Source organism: Aptenodytes patagonicus, chromosome 1 (genome assembly GCF_965638725.1).
Source record: "Aptenodytes patagonicus chromosome 1, bAptPat1.pri.cur, whole genome shotgun sequence".
Lineage (NCBI taxonomy): Eukaryota > Metazoa > Chordata > Aves > Sphenisciformes > Spheniscidae > Aptenodytes > Aptenodytes patagonicus.
The window spans coordinates 124,499,239-124,521,308 of NC_134949.1; the positions used below are offsets into that span (position 1 = coordinate 124,499,239).

The 22,070-nt window shown below is 43.5% G+C and overlaps 1 protein-coding gene across 3 annotated transcripts in view; it reads right to left on the bottom strand.

Annotated features, from left to right (window-relative positions):
• Positions 1-1,515: 1,515 nt before the first annotated feature.
• KCNJ6 (potassium inwardly rectifying channel subfamily J member 6) overlaps positions 1,516-22,070 on the bottom strand; it is a 168,553-nt gene continuing 147,998 nt past the window's right edge. For all 3 annotated transcript variants that reach the window (XM_076354040.1, XM_076354021.1, XM_076354032.1), the window contains one exon: positions 1,516-4,873. In XM_076354040.1, coding sequence (XP_076210155.1) covers positions 4,548-4,873 — 326 coding nt within the window. In that variant the 3' untranslated portion in view covers positions 1,516-4,547. The remainder of the gene's footprint in view (positions 4,874-22,070) is intronic.

Below are 22,070 nucleotides of genomic sequence, written 5' to 3' on the forward strand. Positions count from 1 at the left end.
AACATAGGCAAAGGCTGTGGTGCTGCACCTCTGCAGATAGCAGCTGACTTGCTGGCCGTGCTGGCTCAGAGGGTGAGAAACCTCAGCACCGTGCCTTCCCCAGCCTGAGGTCTGCCATTTAGCCAGAGAGCACCCTGATTGAGAGGATGGAGGCTGTTATGGACCCAGGGAATGAGGAATTTTCCATTCTTCCGTTAAAAACACAGGGATTTAAAGTTTCTTTGGGCTAGCAGGAGAATTCAAGAGCCAGTCAGCCCTTGGCATAGGGGCTGGGGCTCTGCCGTTGCTGTTATGGAAGGGTTAGTTTCTTGGGAGAAGTGGGATGCAGCTTTGAACCTCCTGGGCTGAAGAGAGCACTGAATCCAGGTCTTCCCTCTCCTAAGTAGCCCAATACCGTGCAGCTGAGTGAAATGGGAACTTCTGCCCTGTGGCTGAAATGAGAAGAGAGATTTCTTCCCTGGTTTTGAAAGGCCTGAGTTTCCTCTTTAACTCCAGCAGAGGAACATGGGCAACCCCAGATCTGGGCACCTCCGTGCACCAGGGTTAAATCCAGAGCCTGTCTTGAAGTTAACTTCAAACCATCCGTCAAGCGTTTTCCTCTTGCATTTGCCAGCACCTTGTCCCACCTGGTTCGGCAGCTGCCTGCTGGGGACCCTTCTCTGGCACCCCACCTCCTTCCTCCGCCTTGCAAGGGATGCGCAGAGCTCTGACTCAGGGCTGTGCAATCCTCTCTACCTGCACGCTTGCAGCAAGGCCCTTCGTAGAAGCAGACGTTCAACTTTGATCGCAGAAGTTAAATTTGTTGGGATGGCTCATACCAGTGCCAATGACTATGGTTTTGTAGGGGAGAGATCTAGATCATAACAGCTGCATACTGCTAAGAGAATATTTGCTTTTTTTGATGCCTATTTTGAAATAATTTCTGAAACTTTTTTTTAATGCTGGTAAGATGGTATTTATTGTTAAATAATAAGCCAGAGCTTCAAGTATTTGCTGAAGGTCAAATTCTCGCCCGGTATAAATTTTTGTTGCTCCATTAAAAGCAATGTCTGTGTCTATTATCAACACCTGAAAGATCTGGTTTGGAAACTTGGGTGGGGGAGAAACAATTAGTGCGTTATTAAAAAAAAAAAAGGAAAAAAAGTGAGAAGGAGCCAGTACAAGTCTGTACAAAGCACCTCTGCGGCATTTCTGTTCATTGGAAGAAGGAATTGAGAGCTGCAGTAGATTACCGAGAGCTCACGTTTATCTCTGTAAATTCTTTTGCTCCTGGAAATCACAAGATACTCTGAGAAAGAGACGTCAAAACGTATTAGTGAAGTATATAGAGATGTAATGGGTCTTGATTAATTATGTAGTCAATTATATTAAACTGTTGCATTATTCATGTTCCTTAAATGCGATTTGTCAAAAATATTCCCATAGGGCACTGATATTTCACAGTATATTGTAGGATTAGGAGATGAAGTTCGCAGGTTAAGTTATTTACTGTTAATGAAAACACCACTCAGTATATACGGATTGAAAATCCATTGTTAATTAACAGCATTCAATTCTTAATTGTCTTTTTACCAGTTCAGTTGAAATCAGTGACACAAAATACATTGTTAAACTGCTTAATCAATCATTGTAGAAAAATAGAGGTGTTTGATAGGGACATTCTAGTACAAAGTTTATGTGAAGCTTCCCTGTTGAAAGCTTTGGAGGCTTCTATTTTTTTTTTAAGCTTATGTTACAAAAATGAGATTTCATAAACTTTACAGTCCATACTACATTAATACCAAAGACAATAAAATACAGGGGGAGAGAGAGAAAGAGGTGAACACACACACCTTAAGCTTTAGGTGCCCCATTCACAAAAATATAGCTTACACATGCGCATGCCCCAGTGGCGGAAAGTCTATTTTTTTTGTGCTAAAGGACACAAAAAAGGTTTAATTAGGGCCCTGAGCTGCTGTTCTAATTAATGCAAACTTTTGTTAAACTGCAGCAATGAATTGTAGACTGGCCCAGTAAATTACAAGAGCAAAAAGCAGGTTTATCCTCAGAGGAATGGTTTGCTTTCAGCTCGTGCACCTTTCGCTAGGACTGACACACACGGGTGGCTCGTTGCTACCGATGCCGCGCTGCCCCTGGCTCCGCTGCTATAAGGCTTCTGTCTTCCAGTGGAGCTGTGGAGCCACCCTTCCTTAAAAACCCTTAGTACCTCTCACGGGTGACCTTACGGGTGGGTTGTGATAGATGAACTGGAGCACTCGGCAGCGGCTGATGCTGGGGCAGAAGAATGAGCTTTGAAAGGTCTATAGCAAAACAAGTGTTGTTTCACAAAAGTTAAGTGTAAGTAACCTTTACTGAGTTGGCAGAATTGGCCATCCCGGGTGGAGGGAACAAAAATCCATATTCTGCACCGTTCCTTACATCATGCTGCTTTGTGAAAGTCTTCTAGGGAAAACCTTCAGAGCTGAAACAAAAAGCTCTTTCCATCCAGCCTGATCTGCCAGTCCCTGCTGTGCAAGCCTTTCCTCACACCCTACTCTGCCCACCTCGGCATGAAGCACAGCTAGAGGACCTGCAGAAACCCCACTGATTAGCCACACACTGTGAAAATTAGCAAGGGACAGTTGTCTCAGCAAAAAAATCGAAAATAGGTGTGAAATTAATGTGAAAGCTATATCACAGTGGAAAATTTCCACCTGCCCACTAAGTTTCTCCTGAGGTTATTTTTTTTCTCTTCTATTTTAATGTAAATGTTTCTGTACAAAAATGCTTCAGATGCTTTTAAGTGTATTCTTCCTTTCTGGAGTAGGCAGGTATAAAAAACAAAATTAAGGCTGCAGCTTCTTCTCCTTTGCTGACAGAAATGCTGTTCTTGATGGGCCTGGGCGAAAGCCCACCGAAAGCAATGCAATCTCTTTTCAACAAGTAGTATTTTATGCAAGCTGGGCCTGACTGAGCGGTCCTTAGCATGGGGCAACGCCGCACCATGTGAGCAGCCCCTTACGGAGCATGTCCACGAAGCTGTGACCGTACACATCAGCTCCCCTACTCGTGTGAGTGTTGCCGTGTAAGCTATGCAAATTATCACTGCCCCGTTAATTTTAAAGTTGTCAAGTCGGAATGTACAGGATTTACACTGATTTACAACAACCAAGGAGCTAACCTAAGGTGAAGAAAGTCGTTAGGGAACCACTCTCCTGAGGACGGGTTGCAGGAACCATGTGTTTAGCTGAGAAACCCTGTTGAAGCATATGCCCAGGGATGTTGCACCACCCGTGACTCTGCAGGACCGGCCAAGCACCGGTGCTGTCAACAAATGAATTTCATTGATTATGGCTTCAGATGAAATTCAGCTGTTTCTTTCCCAGCTGAGTCGCTAAAATCTACTCGCTAAGGTGCAACATCTGGTTTTCAATGGCTTGTGCTGTTTGTGTAGCAAACTACTCTGCTGAAATCCCATGGTTTGGGTGGGGAGAAGGGAGAAGTTTCCCTAGATATTGCACATAAAAGGTAATACCTCCACAGGAAACATGCTCGCTATATTAAGAGTATACAGGAAATTCTGGTTTGCCATGAGTTTGCCACAGCCTAAATTTTAGGTTGAACTGCCAAAAAAAACCCCGGAAACGGTTTGCCCTATTTGTAAACATTTTCAGAGTATATCAGTAATTATGTTACAATTTCTCTACCCTGCCCTCTCCCAGACTTATGGCTTTTTAGAGTCAGTAAAATGATCTGTTTGGCAAACAGTGAGGTACTCTAAATAGCTGCCAGTCTGGTACACTGAAGAAAATGTCATGCACTAGAAGAGCCATAGATATAGGGGAAAAAAATCAATATTACAATCCAAATATTAGAAGAGAAATGCCTACTTGATGGGTAGTTAGTTTTTGCATCCCAGTATTTCTAGAACTCTGTTTCTAAACCTACATTAATTATACATCTATGTACATTATTTAGAAGTTCTTTACTACAGTACTTTTGTACATGCGGTGTTTATTACTAAATGTAAAGAGAAAGTAATTACATAAGGCATATGTACAGTATCGTGTTGGATTGTAGATCCCTCTGCTCACCTTCGCCTTAAAGCTGCAAGGCCCATTTCATAGAGGCTTGTCACTCAGCATGTGAAACTGTTCTGAAATACATAAAAACTGGAGCCAAGGCTCATTACTTAGATGAGCATTAATTAGTCTTTCCTTTTAAATCCCTTGTATATATTCACATTGCTTTTGGTTTTTTTTGTTGTTGATGTGAATAAACCCGGAGGTCTGAACTCAGAGAGGTGCCGAGGAAGCCAGCAGTCATTACCAGGGTGGAGACTGAGATTTCATCAATAATGGGTATTGCAGCTTTAACCCACCCCTTTGCTTAGTCTGTGAACCTCTTAGTTTAAATTGGGCAGGTAGATATTTCACATCTTAAGTATTTATTTTCCCGGAATTAAGAATAACAAGGAAGAAAAAAAAAAAGTCGTGTCAGAGAAAGAAAAGGGGAGCAAAGAGGGAGAAGAAAAAGGAGGTGGTGTGGCCCTTACACCTCCAGTGGTTCTACACTTTGGACTCATTCTCCAAGTTGGCCACATCACCGTTTCTTTCATTTTGGTCTTCTTGATTCTTTTCTTCCTCTTCGGTTTCCAGCTCAGCATGCTGGTCCAGCTTGCTGGAAACAGACCACGTCAGGGGCAGTTCTGCTCGGCTGGCCATCTCTGCCAGCTCTTTGGCACTGTAAACTGGTGTGTTGGTCTCATACGTTTCATGAAAACTGTTGTAGTCAACTTCATAAAATCCGTCCTCCAGAGTGAGGACAGGGGTGAAACGGTAACCCCACAGGATCTCACTCGTAATGTATGAACTTCGAGCTTGGCAGGTCATTCCTGTAACAGAGAAGGAAGAAGTGCTGTAATAAGGACCCACTGCTTTCCCAAATCCTTAATTATTTATTCATATAGGTAGAGAATTGTTTGTAAAAAGACATATGCCAGAAAAGAAATAGGTTTGACTTCATATGAGGTTGAGCTTAGAAAGCAATTTTAAAATGTGTAACCTGTTTGATGCCCTTTCCTTCTGCGCATGTATATAATAACAAGTGGCGAGTCTGTGAACAAAGATTAACATTTCTTTATTAAATGCAGTTCTTCTTCCTGTATTTCATCAACGAGTAACTCACCCGCTGACGAGTCTCAGATGGCTTATTGAGAGCGTACGTGACTTGCATTGTGCCATCCTTTGGTTCTCTAGCATGTAACGAACCCATGCTGCCACGTCCAGCAGTTGCCCAGGCTAACTGAGGAACTTATGCAAAAGCTTTCCTCTGCTGGAGATAACCCCTGAGCCTGTGATTCATGGGTTGGCTTGGTTCCCCTAAAGGTTGGAGCTGCATTTTAGTTACACTGCTTTGAGGTTTGGGCTGGTGGCCAATGCACAAACATCACCAAAACTCCTGAAGGACATTGTGATAGTGTGTGGTGTTGCATTCAGATAACTGGGACTGACTTCTTTGTTGCCTTCCCTTCACCGCTCTGCTGAACCTCACTCTGGGACCTGCTATAGGGCAAAAAAATCTGTAAGATACTATATTTTGTTAAGAGGCATGGAGAGAGGTGGCTGTTCCAAGCTCAAAGTGTAGTCCAGAGTGTCCTGTGGGTGAAGAAACACCTGGCCATGGCAAAAATGACAAAATGACAAAATGACAAAATGACCTGTGACTTGTAGAACCTGCCCCATCTCAGACAGACAACTCAGGGAAACACTGCAATAAAATATTAATGCTCAGTAGTGGAAGGGGAAACCCAGCTGACCAGGAAAAGGGTCTGGAGAAGCGAATTTAAGAGGCAAAAACATGCTGCTGACAAAATTGGAGTACACGGAGAGAATGTGTTTGTTTTCCTTTAATTATTTGCACATTGTTAACTATGTATTACTAAGCAAACGTCAGCTAAACAGTGTATGTCAAATACTTAGTAAATAACGATACATAACCCCTGGACAAGCCTGCCACACATCAGTTACTTAGAAGGTGATCATAAGCAATTAAAATTGTTTAATTTGGGGGGCACAAATGGCAGTCTGTAGAAATGCACATCATTTCTCTGCACTGCTGGCATCATATAAGGTCACATGGAGAGTCTCAGGAAGAGCAAACATTGGTAGTTTAATGTCTCTGATCTTTTTCAGGGCTGTGCAAACTGCTCTAGATAATTCTGCCCTCATTCTCTTGAGCCTCCTCTCCAAGCTCAGGTAACTTGCTTGTGATGGGTGAAAACTGCTGTTTCTTGGTACTCTATTTTTTTCACTGATAACATTATGTTTAGAAAGACATTTACCAGCAGTTATCGCACTGTGGTACTTCAGTGCTTCTCCATCGTCTCCCTCTGCTTACTGCAGTGCCTCAGACCCTGTGGAGGGGTGACTGTCAGGGAAAGGTTTAGCATGAAAACTGCTGCACTGTACCTACCTGCTACAGCCAGGCAGAAACGGGACCATACTTCTACTGTGCCTACTGATCTTAATTTCTCTTTCCTTTTGCCTGACAGAAATACTCAAGCTTTTGTTTTTCTCGGTTTTGCAGGACAAGCCATGTTTGTATTTCAATGCCCAAGTAATGCACAAATGGAAATATAAAGATCTTACCATTTCACAGGTGGGAAGGTCTGAAGGACACGAAACCATACGACAAAATCATTTCTTGTGAGATTTCCTGTGCGATTTTTAGTCTAAAGGAGATCTTCTTTCCCACAAAATGACAGAGGGAGAGGAACTTGGCAGCTCACAGAGCACTATACCTGGGAGAAATGCACTAGTTGTGCAGCAGCTTCCCCAAAGGGTCATTTGTTTTTTGCAGTGCTTTTCTGGGCAGACCCAGAAGTGTGGGTGCAGTATTTGACAGGATCTCCCTGGCCCCGGAGGGAGGCATCAGCAGGCTGCAGACAGAGAGGGCCAGCAGCAACCAGTGCTGTCGTGCTGTCTTCCCTGCTGTCTCAGGCACCCCTCTGGGTTGGTGTCCTACCAGGTCCTTTCTTGGTGGCACGCCGAGACCAGTGACCCCTGGATGGGTTTCCCCAAAGGAGTGTGCCGTTCCTAAGGCTCATGTGTTTCTAATCCCTTTCTCTGCTGCTGAAATTTAGCTTTGAAGTGAGTGGGAAATTTGGAGTTTTCATTACAAGGGCAATGAGATTAAATAAAAAAAAATATTGAAGTCCCTTTGAAACAGTATTACCTTCCTGTGCTCAGACCAAGTACTCAGTGATCCTGCTGCTTTGGTTGGAAAAATTCATTTGACTGGTGGGAAAGAGGGGGGAAATTTTCTGCAGAAGTCAAGAAGATTAATTGAATTACGTTAAAGTTACAGCTCATTAAAAACAAACCCTCATCTGAAATTTTGACCTGTCTCAGTTTTTAATGTAGTCTCCCATTCAACAATGATTTAATACTGTTTCTTTTCCACAGCTAGACAAAATACTTTCAGAGCTAGCATGAAAGAGTTAGGATTTTTCAAGCAAGTAAGTTGAAATCAAGAAAAAGACTTTATCTAGTGAGGGACGTGTGTATGAGAGAGACCTTAGTATGCTCTCTAAAGGTTTGAGAAAGCTAATACAGAAAAAAATTTGTAAGTGGATCACAGGGATTCCAGATTAAAATGTGCCACAGTTGTGGAGACCCTTGAAGTGATTGCCAGCGTGCCTGCATGGCTGTGGAAGCAGAACAGAGAGATTTCTGCAGTTCTCAATGGTGTGGCTTCACCAGCTTCTGCCTGTGCCGGCTCAGAGGTCCTTCAACTCCACAGTCAGCAGAGCTTCTGGACTGTCTTTTCTGCATTTAAGCCCTTATCTTATATTATGGTCTAATTTACGTTTCATTATACTCCATGGTTTTAATTGTCCTGTAAAAGGAAATATGACTTGTATTATTTGCTGTAAGTTCTGAACATGCTCTTGGTTGACAGGGGAGGCTGCATCTTGAGTGACGGCGTTTTAGGCTTTAGATTTCCAAGTATTGTGTGATTTATTCCATAATGGTGTGGTTTACATGTAGCCATAGATCTGTTGCACAATGGCTTTAAAAATGATTGTGGTTTGACATTTTGACTAGTGTCTCATTTTAATTGGATCCCTTCAGGGTAGATGAGAGCTGCGGAGCCTTTGGAGCTACTTAGCCCAGCATTAATCGGACTTTTTCAAAATAAGCTGGGAAATTAAGAAACCCAAATAATTCATTCTGAATTAATTAACACTAGAAACGGAAGGAACGGTCTATTCGAGAAGGAGCGTCAGACCTCAACGAAAACCTCGAGGCTGGACTCTCAGGCCCTGCTGTGATGGGCATCGAGTGAAGCCAGGGCAGCGGGTGGTGACGGAGGAGCATTCCCGCTGGGCTGGGCAGCTGCTTGCCCCTGCACGTCCCGGCCTGGTGGCTCCGCAGCTCCCCGCACCATCTGTCCCTGCTGCCTGGCACGGGGGGACGGCAGCGGCAGGATTAGGTTGCTCTGCAGTGGGCTTGCGCTTGCACCTGTTCACCTCGCTGCATACTGTATTTTAAATACACCGTGAGCTGATGAGACCTCTGATGGTTGCTCTTAACTGCTGTCTCACTCCTTTAAACTCGAAGCATTTTTAATGAGCGGTAATGAGCCTTTGTATATGTTGCAGCTTTCTGTTAGGACTTAATGACAGTGTTTCGGTCTGTTTGTTTTATGTTTGCACAGGCTAGGGAATCACCACTGAGTGTTGCGCAAATACTTGCCGGGCAAGTTACCTAAGGAGTAAAATTAATTGCCATCTTACTTCATTGTGGGTTTTTTTTATTATGTTTAATGTTCAATTAGAGCTTTATGGGCTGTAACCAGCATCGTAAGAGTTGCCACTTCTCTGTGGCGCACGCCAGGGTGGATACTGTTCATATCGCTCCCCCATCCCCATTTCTGGGTCAGAACTATGCAGGCAGAGTTGAAAGCTGAATTTTGGTCCTTGTTATATTGGAGGAGGCAAAATAAATTATGTGGATTAGGTAGAGACTTTTTTTTTTTTTGAGGCAGCCAACCTTACATGGCAACATTTTTATTGTTTTGCTTTCAAATGGGAACAAAAAAGGTCCTGCTGACAGTGCTGGGATTAGCTCCATGTATCTGAAATCAGCAATTAGATACTACTTTGGATAGTCCTGTTACCATACAACTGGTGTAATTAAAACTTTAATTTATCTTCTAAATGCTTATTATTCCTGTTCAACAGGCAAGGAGCTGAGCTGCACAGAAATTTGAGCAATGTTGCAGAGTGAAAGTGGCTTGTGAGCAGGAGCCAGCCTGCTAAGCCACTTTCTGTCTGCATTGATTTTGACACACAGCTGGGCTCCTGCTGCAAGGTACCTGTGCTGGGGTGGGGATGCTGGATATCTGCCCATGGGTTAGGCTGTAGAGGACTTGGTCACATCCGTGACATTATGTCCTGTTTGCTTCAACAGGAAGTTGGGACCATGCTCCGGCTCCTGGTATGTGTGGGCTGTTCCTCTCCAGAGCATAGGCTGAGGTGGCTCCCTCTGCCTGACTGGGAGCGTGGACACTGTTTCAGTGTACCCCATCAGCAATTTTTCTTGCAGCTAGAATGAAAGGTTTTATCAAGCTTAATATTTGCACCATGCAATCTATGAAAATGACAGAATAATTCCCTTAAGCTGATGCCTATATGAGGGTAAGGTTACAACCCCACCTTTGATTAGAATTAATAACAAAGTTGATGCCACCTCCAGATTCATTACTCTCAGAAAGTCACCCTGTACAGTTATTTTGAGGTTATGGTTTGTTCATCCTGTCTACTGCTATTTAGGCTTATGCTTTGCACTGCCTTACAGTGCTACAAGGGTTTGGTGTGGTGACCCACAGTGACTTGATGCATTTCTTCACAGCGCACTTAATTTAGGATTTCACAGAATCATAGAATCAGAGAATAGTTTGGGTTGGAAGGGACCTCTAAAGGTCATCTAGTCCAACCCCCCTGCTGTGGGCAGGGACATCTTCAACTAGATCCGGTTGCTCAGAGCCCCGTCCAACCTGACCTGGAATGTTTCCAGGGATGGGACATCCACCACCTCTCTGGGCAACCTGGGCCAGTGCTTCACCACCCACAGCGTAAAAAATTTCTTCCTTATATCTAGTCTATATAGATAGACTAGATCCCTTTAGTTTAAAGCCATTCCCCCTTGTCCTGTCGCAAGAGGCCCTGCTAAAAAGTTTGCTGCCATCTTTTTTATAAGCCCCCTTATAGTACTGAAAGGCCGCAATAACGTCTCCCCGAAGCCTTCTCTTCTCTAGGCTGAACAACCCCAACTCTCTCAGCCTTTCTTCATAGGAGAGGTGTTCCAGCCCCCTGATCATTTTTGTGACCCTCCTCTGGACCCACTCCAACAGGTCCATGTCCTTCTTGTGCTGAGGGCTCCAGAGCTGGACACAGTACTCCAGGTGGGGTCTCACCAGAGCAGAGTAGAGGGGCAGAATCACCTCCCTCGACCTGCTGGCCACGCTGCTTTTGATGCAGCCCAGGATACGATTGGCCTTCTGGGCTGCGAGCGCACATTGCTGGCTCATGTCCAGCTTTTCATCCACCGGTACCCCCAAGTCCTTCTCGGCAGGGCTGCTCTCAATCCCTTCATCCCCCAGCCTGTATTGATACCAGGGGTTGCCCCGACCCAGGTGCAGGGCCTTGCACTTGGCCTTGTTAAACCTCATGAGGTTCACACGGGCCCACTTCTCGAGCTTGTCCAGGTCCCTCTGGATGGCATCCCGTCCCTCTGGCGTGTCAACCGCACCACTCAGCTTGGTGTCATCTGCAAACTTGCTGAGGGTGTGCTCGATCCCACTGTCTATGTCATTGATGAAGATATTAAACAGTACTGGTCCCAATACGGACCCCTGTGGGATGCCACTCATCACCGATCTCCATCTGGAAATTGAGCCATTGACCACTACCCTCTGGACGCGACCATCGAACCAATTCCTCACCCACCGGACAGTCCACCCATCAGATCCATACCTCTCCAGTTTAGAGAGAAGGATGTTGTGGGGGACTGTGCCAAAGGCCTTACAGAGGTCCAAGTAGACGACATCTGTAGCCCTTCCCGTGTCCACTGACGTAGTCACTCCATCATAGAAGGCCACTAGGTTAGTCAGGCAGGACTTGCCCTTGGTGAAGCCCTGCTGGCTGTCTCGAATCACCTCCCTGTCCTGCATGTGCCTTAGCATAGCTTCCAGGAGGATCTGTTCCATGATCTTCCCAGGCACAGAGGTGAGACTGACTGGCCTGTAGTTCCCCGGGTCTTCCTTTTTTCCCTTTTTAAAAATGGGGGTTCATGGTAGCTTACACAATAAATATGTTGTGTTATGCACTCTCACCGTATATCATTTCACTTTGTGATGGGAGCCATCAAAAATAAAAATGCTATAAAAAGTTAGGGGAAAGGGATACTCCAGAATCATGGAACCAAATGCATGTTTGGGCCAAAATACAGCGATTTTCAGCTCTAGGTCAGCCTACTGCAGATTATACATAACGACAGCCTCATTCAGCTTTTGTTTTACTTGGGGCGGTCTTTATTACAACAGGACTTTTTATTTTCAAATTCCACTCCTGTGATAAAAAAAGGACTCTAAATGAAATGAAGAGGGCAAGAATTACAGCCCATTACTGACTGCATCTTTTTGGCTGACAGCCACGATATCAAGCCAATTTCGAGGTTTGGCGATTTTCTGCCAGGACTTAGCAGAATGAGGCGGACTTTCTGCTGCAAAAAATTGAATGGACTATACCATAAGAATGACCCATTTTCAATCATTGCATGGGAATTTTGCTTCACAGTTCAGCCTGGAGTAAGACCTCAGCAGCAGAGGACTCAACTGGGCACAGAAAACAGTGGTGTCCTTATTTCTGGGGTGAGTGGGGTTTCACTCATATACAGGAGTACAGAATTTGATCTGGGGTCTCCAGCTGGGAGCTGAGACTTCCATGTGCACATGCGATGCTCCTATTAAATTACTTTCACCCTGTCTTTATTCATAATTTCCTTTGCTGAGGTATCGCTTGTAGAGATTTTGATCTACTTTGTCAAAAGTTCGTTTGTATGATAAGAACTTTTTAAAAACAAACCCAAACATTGGGTAGGGAAATTCGCTACCCCTTGAGATTAATTCCTACAGCCTCTGTGTCAGTGCTTATGATGAAACTAGTTTACTGTAGGAATTATGAAGAAGGAGAGGTGCTGACCCGTAGCATTAGAGCTGACTTTTGCACCTTGCCTGGGGCAAGGGTGAGAAGTCGGGAGAATTTTACTTAAACGCTGTGATAACGGCACTAATACTGAGGTAATTAGATGAATGTGCACCTAGTGTCTGAAACTCCAGTATGGTGCTCAAAAAAGCTACAGTGACTTTCTAGGTTTGAATCTGAGCATTGCTCCTGTGTTCATTAAGTATCACCAAGCAGCGTTCTACAAGGCAGAGAGATGGTCTCTGCCCGGATGACCTTTTGGTCTCAAATATATTTGGTGCGAGATTTGTCAGTCTGTTATTTTTAGATGTTAAGGAGAATGAGAAAGCAATGTGTGCTATTAAAAACAAGCAAAAGGCTAGGAGTCAAGAACTCCTGATTGATACCTTGGTTCTCCTGCAGATATTGTGTGGGCTTTGGCAAATTACCTAGCTTTGCTGGATCTGTTTTATTGGTGTGCCACAAGGGACATGCTGAGATTTAAAGGCAGTAGATGTGTTTGCAGTATATTCTCTTCCTCATCTGGACTTTCACTGCCAAATTTGTACTAAACAATTCTCCCTGCTGTGAAAATGATTGCCTCAAAAAAGAACAGAGATTTAGAATAAAATTTCCATAGTGCCACCAAGTTATTGTCAGAAACATTCCATATTAGTTAATTTGTTCTCTTTAATCAATTTTTTCAATGTCAAAACTGATGGGTTTTTTTCTGTAAATGATTCGAGTAATTTGGTATTCTATTTTCATATTTCTTATTTAATCAGAACAAGAAGCTGATCACTATATTTGAAATTTTATGGCTTTGATCCAATGCCATCTGTGAATTCTGATCGGAGGTCTTTGTGGTAGCTGCTGTCTTCATCTCACAGCTGATGACGGGACCAGGGACAAGCTCCACATCAGAAAATGTGAGCTGCCATGGAGTGGGCTGGAGCGGCTGGCCTGACCATCAGCCACGGCAATAAAATCACATTCCCCGTGGGAGAAGGCATATATTATTGGGTCACGTTTGCACAAGAGGTGAATATGCATAGGAAATTGAGCTGGTGAGAAGCCATAATTTCGTCAATGGGACTTTCTGACACTCCAAAATCTATTTCTTTCTAAACAAGATGAAAAGAAAGAACAAGTATAAAAAAATCTATTGATATTAAGTTAAATTCTAAAGAAAGTCTAACTTGGATCAGTGAAAGCATTCTGTTTACATTCTGACTTCTTCCAATGTGATGTATAGTATAATGCAGCATCTAAATTAGAAAAAGATGGCCATGTTTTAGTCTTTTTCAAAATATTAAAAAAATGCACATTTCCCCCCCCCCCCCCCCCCCCCGTAGGAGATTTCAGTGCCAGTGAAATTATATTTTCCAATGGAAAAATGCTGAGTTAGGAATGTTTGACTTACTTGGTTAATATTTCTCCTATCAGGAATTAAATATACTTCATTGAGTATTTTGTATCTAATTTCTTGGTTTCTAATTGCATGTGGCTTAATCTGAGAAATGGTACATGCGTAAGGCAGAAAAGCTTGTCTGATTCAATCTCAAATGTGCTGCCACTTTTAGCTAACAGTACCATATCCATTCTCAACAAACAGCTTCTCGAAGAGACAATACAATTACTGTTCAGCCAATATTTAACCTTCATTTAGCCTTATATTCAGGCCATGCCCAGCAAATCAAGCTGCCTGATGTGTATGAATTTGAATCATTTTTTCAGCTGTGCTTTTTTAAATGAATGATGATTACATTTTTCTGTCGACTAAATCTGTGGAAATTTAATATGTCAAATAACGCAGCGTCTGACCAGAGAAAGAAGCTTGTTCCAGAACTGGTGCTCGGAGTCCTTGGAAACAGGAGACTCAATTCGGTGGAGCTGGAACATGAAGTACCAGGATTTTGTACCCTGCTCTGTGTTTGACTGTTGGGATACATTTATAGATTTGGTGGTTTCTCAGACATTGAATCAGCACCACGCAAGGGCTTTATTTCTCCTAGCAGATACCCGTGCAGGAGGATATAGGGGAATTTTGTTTTAAAGAAGCTGCAGTACGTGGTTGTATCTTCAGTGGCTCTGCTTTCAAAACGCAAAGTGCTGAGTAAACAGAAGACCTGTCCCGACCTTTTAAAAATACATTGCTTCTAATCTGCGGGCTTCCTCCTGAATTCTGGCCCGCAGATGGGACGCTCTCCTCTGGCACGGTGCGTGGGCAGCCTGCTCTGCAATTGCCTGACAAACAGCCGGGAGCAGGCAGCAAAGGCACTGGGCTCCAGCTGAGCCGCCTGCTGCTGCCTCACCGGAGAAGGGTCTTGGCAGGATTTTTCGCTAAGCAGTGCAACCTGACCCATCAGGGCTGAGGCACGGCATGGAGCAGAGAGGACCCTAGGTGGCAGGGGGTGTGAGGAAGACCCCTGGCAGTACATTAAGGCTAACAGTCCTGTTTATGGTTTTGGACCTCTCCAGCTGTCTTGCCAGGTGGCTTCCATAACAGAGAGGATGACCAGCCAGCAAGAATCACAGCCTTTGCATGAGTTCCTGTTGGCTCCCTATTTCTTTCCCACAGCCATAAGTGACATCTTTAATTCTTATACCAAAGAACCTCAGGAAATACATAGTTCACACAAATATTCCAGTTTAGATACCTTGGCATTTGAAAGCACTTTGGGCTCAGTCTGTTTTATGGTCTCTCTCCAGTCACTAGATTCACTGCTGCTGGGGAAAAACATCTCATAAAAGCACCAGGAGAGGAGAGGATGGGGGACACCCAGCTGCACACCGGTATGCAGCGATGCTGTGCCTCAGCTGGCTTCCTGCAGCATGATCTCAGGCTGAGAGAAGCTAAAGGGAGTCCCTTTTCCTCCAGGGGCTCTGAGTCCCCTGCCCTTTTCCTCACCTTTTATGAAGGGGTGGAGGGCCACAGGAAAATCTAGTTTTGGCTAAAAGAAGGGTGAAGAAGGAGCTGCCTGAGCTGCTGCATTACACATCTTGGGGAAGAAAGCAGTAGAACAGCTCCTATTCTTCTCTGTTCCGCATAAGCCCAAAGGCTAAATAAGATTGGCACCTCAGAAGCAGGTTCCTCTCTCTCCACTCCTAGCTGGGGAGGCAGAAGATGGGAAAGGGACAGATATAAATCGCAGGTAGGAAATGAAGAAAAGAAAAATGCATCCTCTGACAATTCTAAGCTTCATAGTTTGATAAAACCCTATGTCTTTTTGGAAACTCCAGCTTTGAGGAGCAGTTTGGATGGTAACTGCTTCTTCTCCAAAATGTTCGGGCTAACATTGCAGGACACAATCGCTCAGATGCACCTGCAGCAAGCCTCCCAGGGCAATACCCAGGGACAGCATTAGTCAAGCTGGATGCTCTACAGGTTGCCTGCTTAACTGCTGAGAATATAGACCCTAAATGCATTTGTCCTTGGAAAGGGGTAGAAGCATTGCTTATGTGAGATCTCTTCCAAGATGACCAATCTTTTGTGGAAAAATATAGCTGACTGCTATATTTGCTCTATGCTACATAATGCATAGCACATGCAACCCGCTTGAGGAACTTGTATTTAGCACACGGTAGTAACTGGGACCGAGACTATAACAAGGCATGTTCGGGCAGTGCCAAAATCCCACATTAGCATTAATGCCAAGGGGTGGCTGGGAGAAAAACCTGTTTAGTTGGAATGATGCTTGCTGTGAAAGACACTTTTTCTGTAATGGTTTGTAGCTGCTGCACACTTGCGCTGTCATGACTGTGAGATAAACGTTTAATTAAAATATACGTGTGATCTATTTCACCTCTTGCTGTGCAGACTTCTTAAACACGTAATTTGAGTCTGCATGTTTGGATGGCTTTTGTTTCTCTTCTTAAAATGCTACTTACAAAGAGAACAGAACATCCAAGGTTTGCTCTATCCTGAACTTTACTGACTTAGAGCTTTTTATAAAAATGTCACATTTTACTGTGGAAATGTTTGTGAACCCAGGATTAAAGACAAAACAGTGTGAACATGCAGCTTGGCATGCTGTAAAATTCAGGAAATAAGGAAGATCACTAGCTTTTTGACAACAAAATCTGTGGGTGATTACCCACAAAGTATTCTGGTGGTTTTTTCTAGGTTTGTGGCTAATGGCATTGCTGAAGCCTGGTTTAGCTGTTCTGAAATCGGAGGAGGAGATGAAAGAGAGTTCAGGATAAAGCACTTGTTTCTGCCAGGCAGATGTTGGTGAGAAGTGATGTTTAGAAATGCAGCATAAATAAAGACGATTTATGTTCTATCCAAAATCACTTGGATTTTTGATAAGCAACAAAACATTTCAGTGGGGTTGCCTGGGCAGTTTCATAACGGTGCATCCTTTTAGGTGGGCTGGAAAACAAGCTAAATGTGGGTAGCTGGTACTTGCTTTTAGAAAGGACAGCTTGAAGAAATCAGTTTTTCTAAAGATATCTTAGTTTCGGAGATGATATTTTTGATTTAGATTTCACCCGAAAGAGTCCCAAGAGGACTGGTTTAGAGGTGCTCCGTGGTTTTCAGAAGAAAGCTCTAAATCCTGACAGCATCGCTGAAACTGCCATAGCTGCCATTTGAGAAGGCCAGCTGTTATCACACGTCAGCCTACAAAAAGCAGCTGGGCATGGGGATGTGTGGGAGCTGGATCGGTCCAGCTCTGTAGCACTGGCTAATAACAGCACAGCTGCTTTCTGGTTCTTTAACCAAGCAAACAAGCAACCAGCCCTTTCTCTGGGCGTTTTGGACGAAGCTCAGCTCCTTGAAGGTGTTACCCTTTGGTGACGGTGGTTGGACCCGTGCTTAATTCAGCTGGCAGCTCCTCCTCTCTTCTCTCTGGTGGCTTAAGCATGGACCTGCCCTTAGCCCCATTCCTGTTCCTGTGACCTGTTGGCAGCATAGCCCTTGGGAGGTGGAAAAATTTTGCTCGGATGTTTTGAAGCATGTCGCCGGTTTTACAAGTCTTCAGTGTAAGAGCTGAAGGGGCTCAGTGCTGCGGTCCTGTCTGAAGGACCCCCACACTGTACGTGGCCCAGAACTAACTTACCTGCTCTGGGAGGGGGAGGAGGAATATCTGGGCTAATTTTGCTAGTATTTCAAGTGAAGGGTTTGGATAGCAGACCTTATACCCTTTCATTTTCTTAATGGGAGAGAGTTTAAGCAACCAAATATTTGTTCATGCTATTATTTAGTGTGATTGGTCAACTCCTTTATAAAAATCTTTTTAAGGGAAACTGTTAAACACACTAAGCTTAAAAATTCATCTGTCATAACAATAATCTTTAATTAAAATTTAAATTAGGTTTATTGATTCAGCTATGTTATCTTTATCGTAACAAAGGAATCAGCCAATCGCAGACTTCATGCAGCTCTGATTTTTGATGAACTTTTGCAGGCCTTCTAGCAGTTATGCAAAGAAAATCATCTGCGCTGTTAAAAACCTCCCACTGAATAGCAGGTGGCTTTTGATTTTTTTTCCTTTTTTTTTTCAGTTCATAGGATGAGACTTATTAAGTTGATGCTTTCAGGTTAATAATATTGGCTATACATCAACTTTAGCAGCACATTTTTGGAATGCAGGACTGAGCAAAACCTGGCTTCCTCAGGGAATGAGATGCAAAATCTTTCACTTCTGAAACACTATTTAATATTCAAGTTATGTCAAAATTTGTATCCATATTTTAGCTGCTTGGAATCCTGTCTGATAATAGGTGCTATTAATATACCTGCTAGTAGTTCAACGACCATTTTAGAAAAATTAATATTTCACTTGGTTTTAATTGGCTTTGGTTTTGTTTGAGGTGGTGAGGAAGAAGCTGATTCTGATCTTTAATTACTGCCTGCATTTAGCAATGAGTCCAATAAAGGAGAACAGCAGCAGTAGAGTTGGAATTTTAGGAAAGCTTCAATACTACTCTCCTGATATTTCTATTCTGGGAAAACATAGGAAAAACACATTTCAAGCTCTAGGCTTTTCAATCTAGCACTTTCCTCAATGCCTAAATTCATTTAAAAGGAAAAAAAAGAAACAAAAACCCAGCAAAAAATTATTTTGCTCTATTCCTTCTTCATGTGGTGTAAATATTTAAACTAACTGTTTCTGGGAGGAGCATAGACAAATCAATCCATGAGAATATGTGTCTGATTTTGCCTCAAATATTTCCAGCTGGTGATGGAGCAGAGAAATTCTGAGTTTCTTTGACACGTGCACCTCGTTTATGGAAGCAACGAAGAGTCATTAGGACTTTTTAGCACCCCAAAATTCTCCTTAGTTTAACAACGTTTATCTCAGCTGGTGAGAAAAACTAATTGTTTTAGTAAGGAAAAAATAATGAGCTTGAGAAGAGGTGGCTAGGTATGTCATAAGCTGTCTGAAGAAGCAAGGAAAAGAGGGTGCTCACACTCAAAATTGCGCAGTTCCCAGAGGAGAGGTACCTAAGATAGTGCAGAGGAGTCCTGAAACAAAATGACTGGGCTTTTGAAGCGGGAAGCACCACGTATAAAAGCCTGAATAATGTTGTCTGGTTTTCCTGAGGAATTTGTGTTCAACACTGAGGATGGGCTTGGTGTTCAGCAAAGATGCTAAGCTTTTTCTCCTGGAACAATGAACACAAAGCACTTGTTTGGCAAAGGAGTATTTGTCTCGGGATGTTGTGGTGCTGGATGAAAGCTGGGTGGGTACACAGGGCATGAGCTGTCAGGGCATGAGCTGTTCCAGTCCTCCCTGGCTGTGGGGACTTAAATGCTTTCAGATTTACCGCTGTGGGTTGTTTCATTCCTCTATATCAGTCATGAGGTGGCACTCTTCTACCAGAAGAGATAGCTTACAAAGGTTTTGAAGTGTGCATGTATCTAAACTAAGAAAAAAGAAGCAATGCCAGGAAAATACTGTTGAGAGATTATTGCAAAAGTTACTTTCGAAATGTCTGGGCAGGCAGGCAGATGAGACACCACCAGGATGCTGTGTGTTTGTGGCAGGAATGTAGTATTTGAAGGAGATGATACCTTGCTGAACTCTTTGAGCTAGAGGTTTTAGTAGCTTACTTGATTTTTTTCTGACTCCCATACAGATTTGAGGCATTTCTGTACACCAGCTGCAGACTATATTCTTCTTCATGACAAGCACAATTACACAGTCTCTTTCTTGCAGCCTTTGTTACTGCTGCCAGACCACTGCTAATTTGGAGCACTTTGTTGATACATGCTTTGTACAATGAGCACTTGGCTAAAACTGGACATCCTTCACTCTGTTGATATCCTGCCTCTCAGAGAATAAACTAGACCAGGCTCTCAGTTTCAGAGGTAAATGGGGGAAAAAAATAAACCCAGGCATTGCGGGCCAAAGAGATCTGTCTCTAACATTGCATACAAGTGTTTAACATGAGGTTTTAAAAAATGTATGCCATAGCAAATAGAAAGCACAGCGCCAGATTCTAGTCTCAGTCAGCAGCAGTTCAAACAAGGAGCATCTTCCGTCAGGATATAGCTATTCCAGACTGCGGACCTGACTCAGATCTCCACAGTTTTACACCTCCATGGGATCCTTGCTAAGTTCCAAGCAATCTAGCAGATGTCTGCTTGTGAGGCAGCATCCTCTGGCTCCTGCTGTGTTCCTAAGGCGTGCTTAACCTCCAGGATGGGAAAGAGAAATAAAACTTGGCATGTTCTCTTTGAAAGTTTGCTGACCTCTTCTCTCGTTCATGCTTGCAGTGAACCAGGCTTGGGTAGTAGGGGAGCTCAGGGATGGCTTTAAAGCTAGGCGTGCTTCCTTCAAACAGTGTAAATCACAGTGCCTGGGAGGAAAAATGCAAGAGTTTGGAGACAAGGCAGGCTGATGAAGGCGGTGTGAGTTTGGGAGGGATCCAAGAAGGCATTGGAAGAATGCCAAATCCAACCAGCTCTGTGCCATGCAGTGAGCCCTTCTCTCTTCTCGCATCATAACAAAAGTTTTTCCTGGCTGCCAGATGAAATACACTGCCGCTGCCTTCACTTCGTATTTACTCCAGGCAGAGATTTTTTTTAACCAGAGAGATAAAAGAAGCAAAAACTCTGCACAAGGCACTTTATTATCTAACTAAACCTGGGAGGTGCTCTCTGGGATGGGTGACAGATCAATAGGGCCACCTTGGCTTCTTCCCCTTGCTTCTCCTCTCAGCCCAGCTGAGGATCTGGGCCCTGATGTGAATAAGCGTTCATCACCGCCCCCCCCCAAGGCTGAACTCTTGCCTGGCTAATCTGAGATCAGCACAGGCAGAGCTGTCTTGAAGAACGAAGACTCTTTTTTCTTTTTAATCACTCATTTCTAAAGGGAAAAGGGACAAAAAACTGTGATCGCTTATTCTCAGCATGGATGTGAGTACTGGAAATGAATTGAAAAATGTAGCTGTACCCCAAAAAGCCCAAAGCCTGACATTACACATTGCTTTAAGAGGCAACTACAGAACTGGCACATGCTGGTTCCTATGTGCATGGAGCATTAGCTGCTATTCATTTGGTACAACTCAGATTATTCGCTTCTTGTGTTTCCTATCAATTTTTAAATTACATTTATTCTGGTTTTGCTGGAAATGGGGGTCAATGCAAATACAACAATACAAGCACAGAATGTATTATGCCAATAAGTTTGCATCAGAATCCAGAAGCCCAGCAGGGAACGAATTACTGAGGCTCAGAAGGGATAGTACTAGCAAATGTTTGGCCCTTATTTCCCGTGACCTTTCATCTGAAAGTCTGAAAGGAAGGGAAATATTATTGTTTTTGTTTTATCAATTCAGAAATTGAGGCAGAGAATGGTGACTTGCCTTAAGGCCTCATAGAAGGTGTGTAGCAAAGAAATGCTACTGTGGTGAGGATACATACATTTTGATAGTCATTTGGGGGCATGCTGGCTATCTGCTGTCCTTTGATGTGAGTCAGGAGGATTTTTTGGCCCAAAGCACTGATGCAGTTTTCATGGAGAGCTCCTGTTATTTCAACACAAGGCAAGCTTCTGCTCATTACGAGGGTCTCAGCAGATCTCAAAACCTTTCCTGAGACCATTTATCTCCTTAGCTTTAAGCAGAGCAGGGTATGGATGACAAAACTGGAGAGCTTGTTTTGGGAACAGAAGGCAGATGAGATGGATCACGTCATGGAACGTGAACATGTTTTTCTGGAGTTGCAATTGTGCTTCCTCAGCCTTTTCCTGTTGTCTGCGCAGTGGAGCTCTCCCCTTCTTTCAATCGCAAATGAAAAATGGCTACTATCAGAATAATAGAGATTTTTGCCTGCAGGTGCTGTGATAACATGAGGCTGTGGTATGTGCACACGCACGCACACACACACAGATACGTAGAGATGTACAGAGATACCAATGTCAGCGATTTTGCGATTCTCCTATACCCAAAATAGCAAATCCTTGATGTGTGAGCCCTGGAAATCCTCAGTCCCTTCAAATGCTTAATGAGATAGGTTGATTACCATCAAATGAAAATTACTTCTGTTGTATGAGGGGGGGAGAAGAGAATTTAACTGGCAGCAGTGAGAAGACAATTAACAGACTTCAGAGAGGCACTGGGACAGTTAAGATGTTGTTACAAGAAAATAACTGGGAAATGACGGATAGATCAGGCTATTATAAGCATATGGTGAAACTGAACAACAAATCACCACAGAATACTGTGGTATGATGGGATTAAATCAGCCAACACAATGAGCAAAGCTCTGTTGCACCATCATGGCGCAGAAATGTTTGGGGTTTACATTTTTGGGGAAGTTTAATGGCATTCCCTCCCTCTCCCCCACACAAAAACATTTGTAGTGCAGAAAGCTTCACTTGATTTCTAA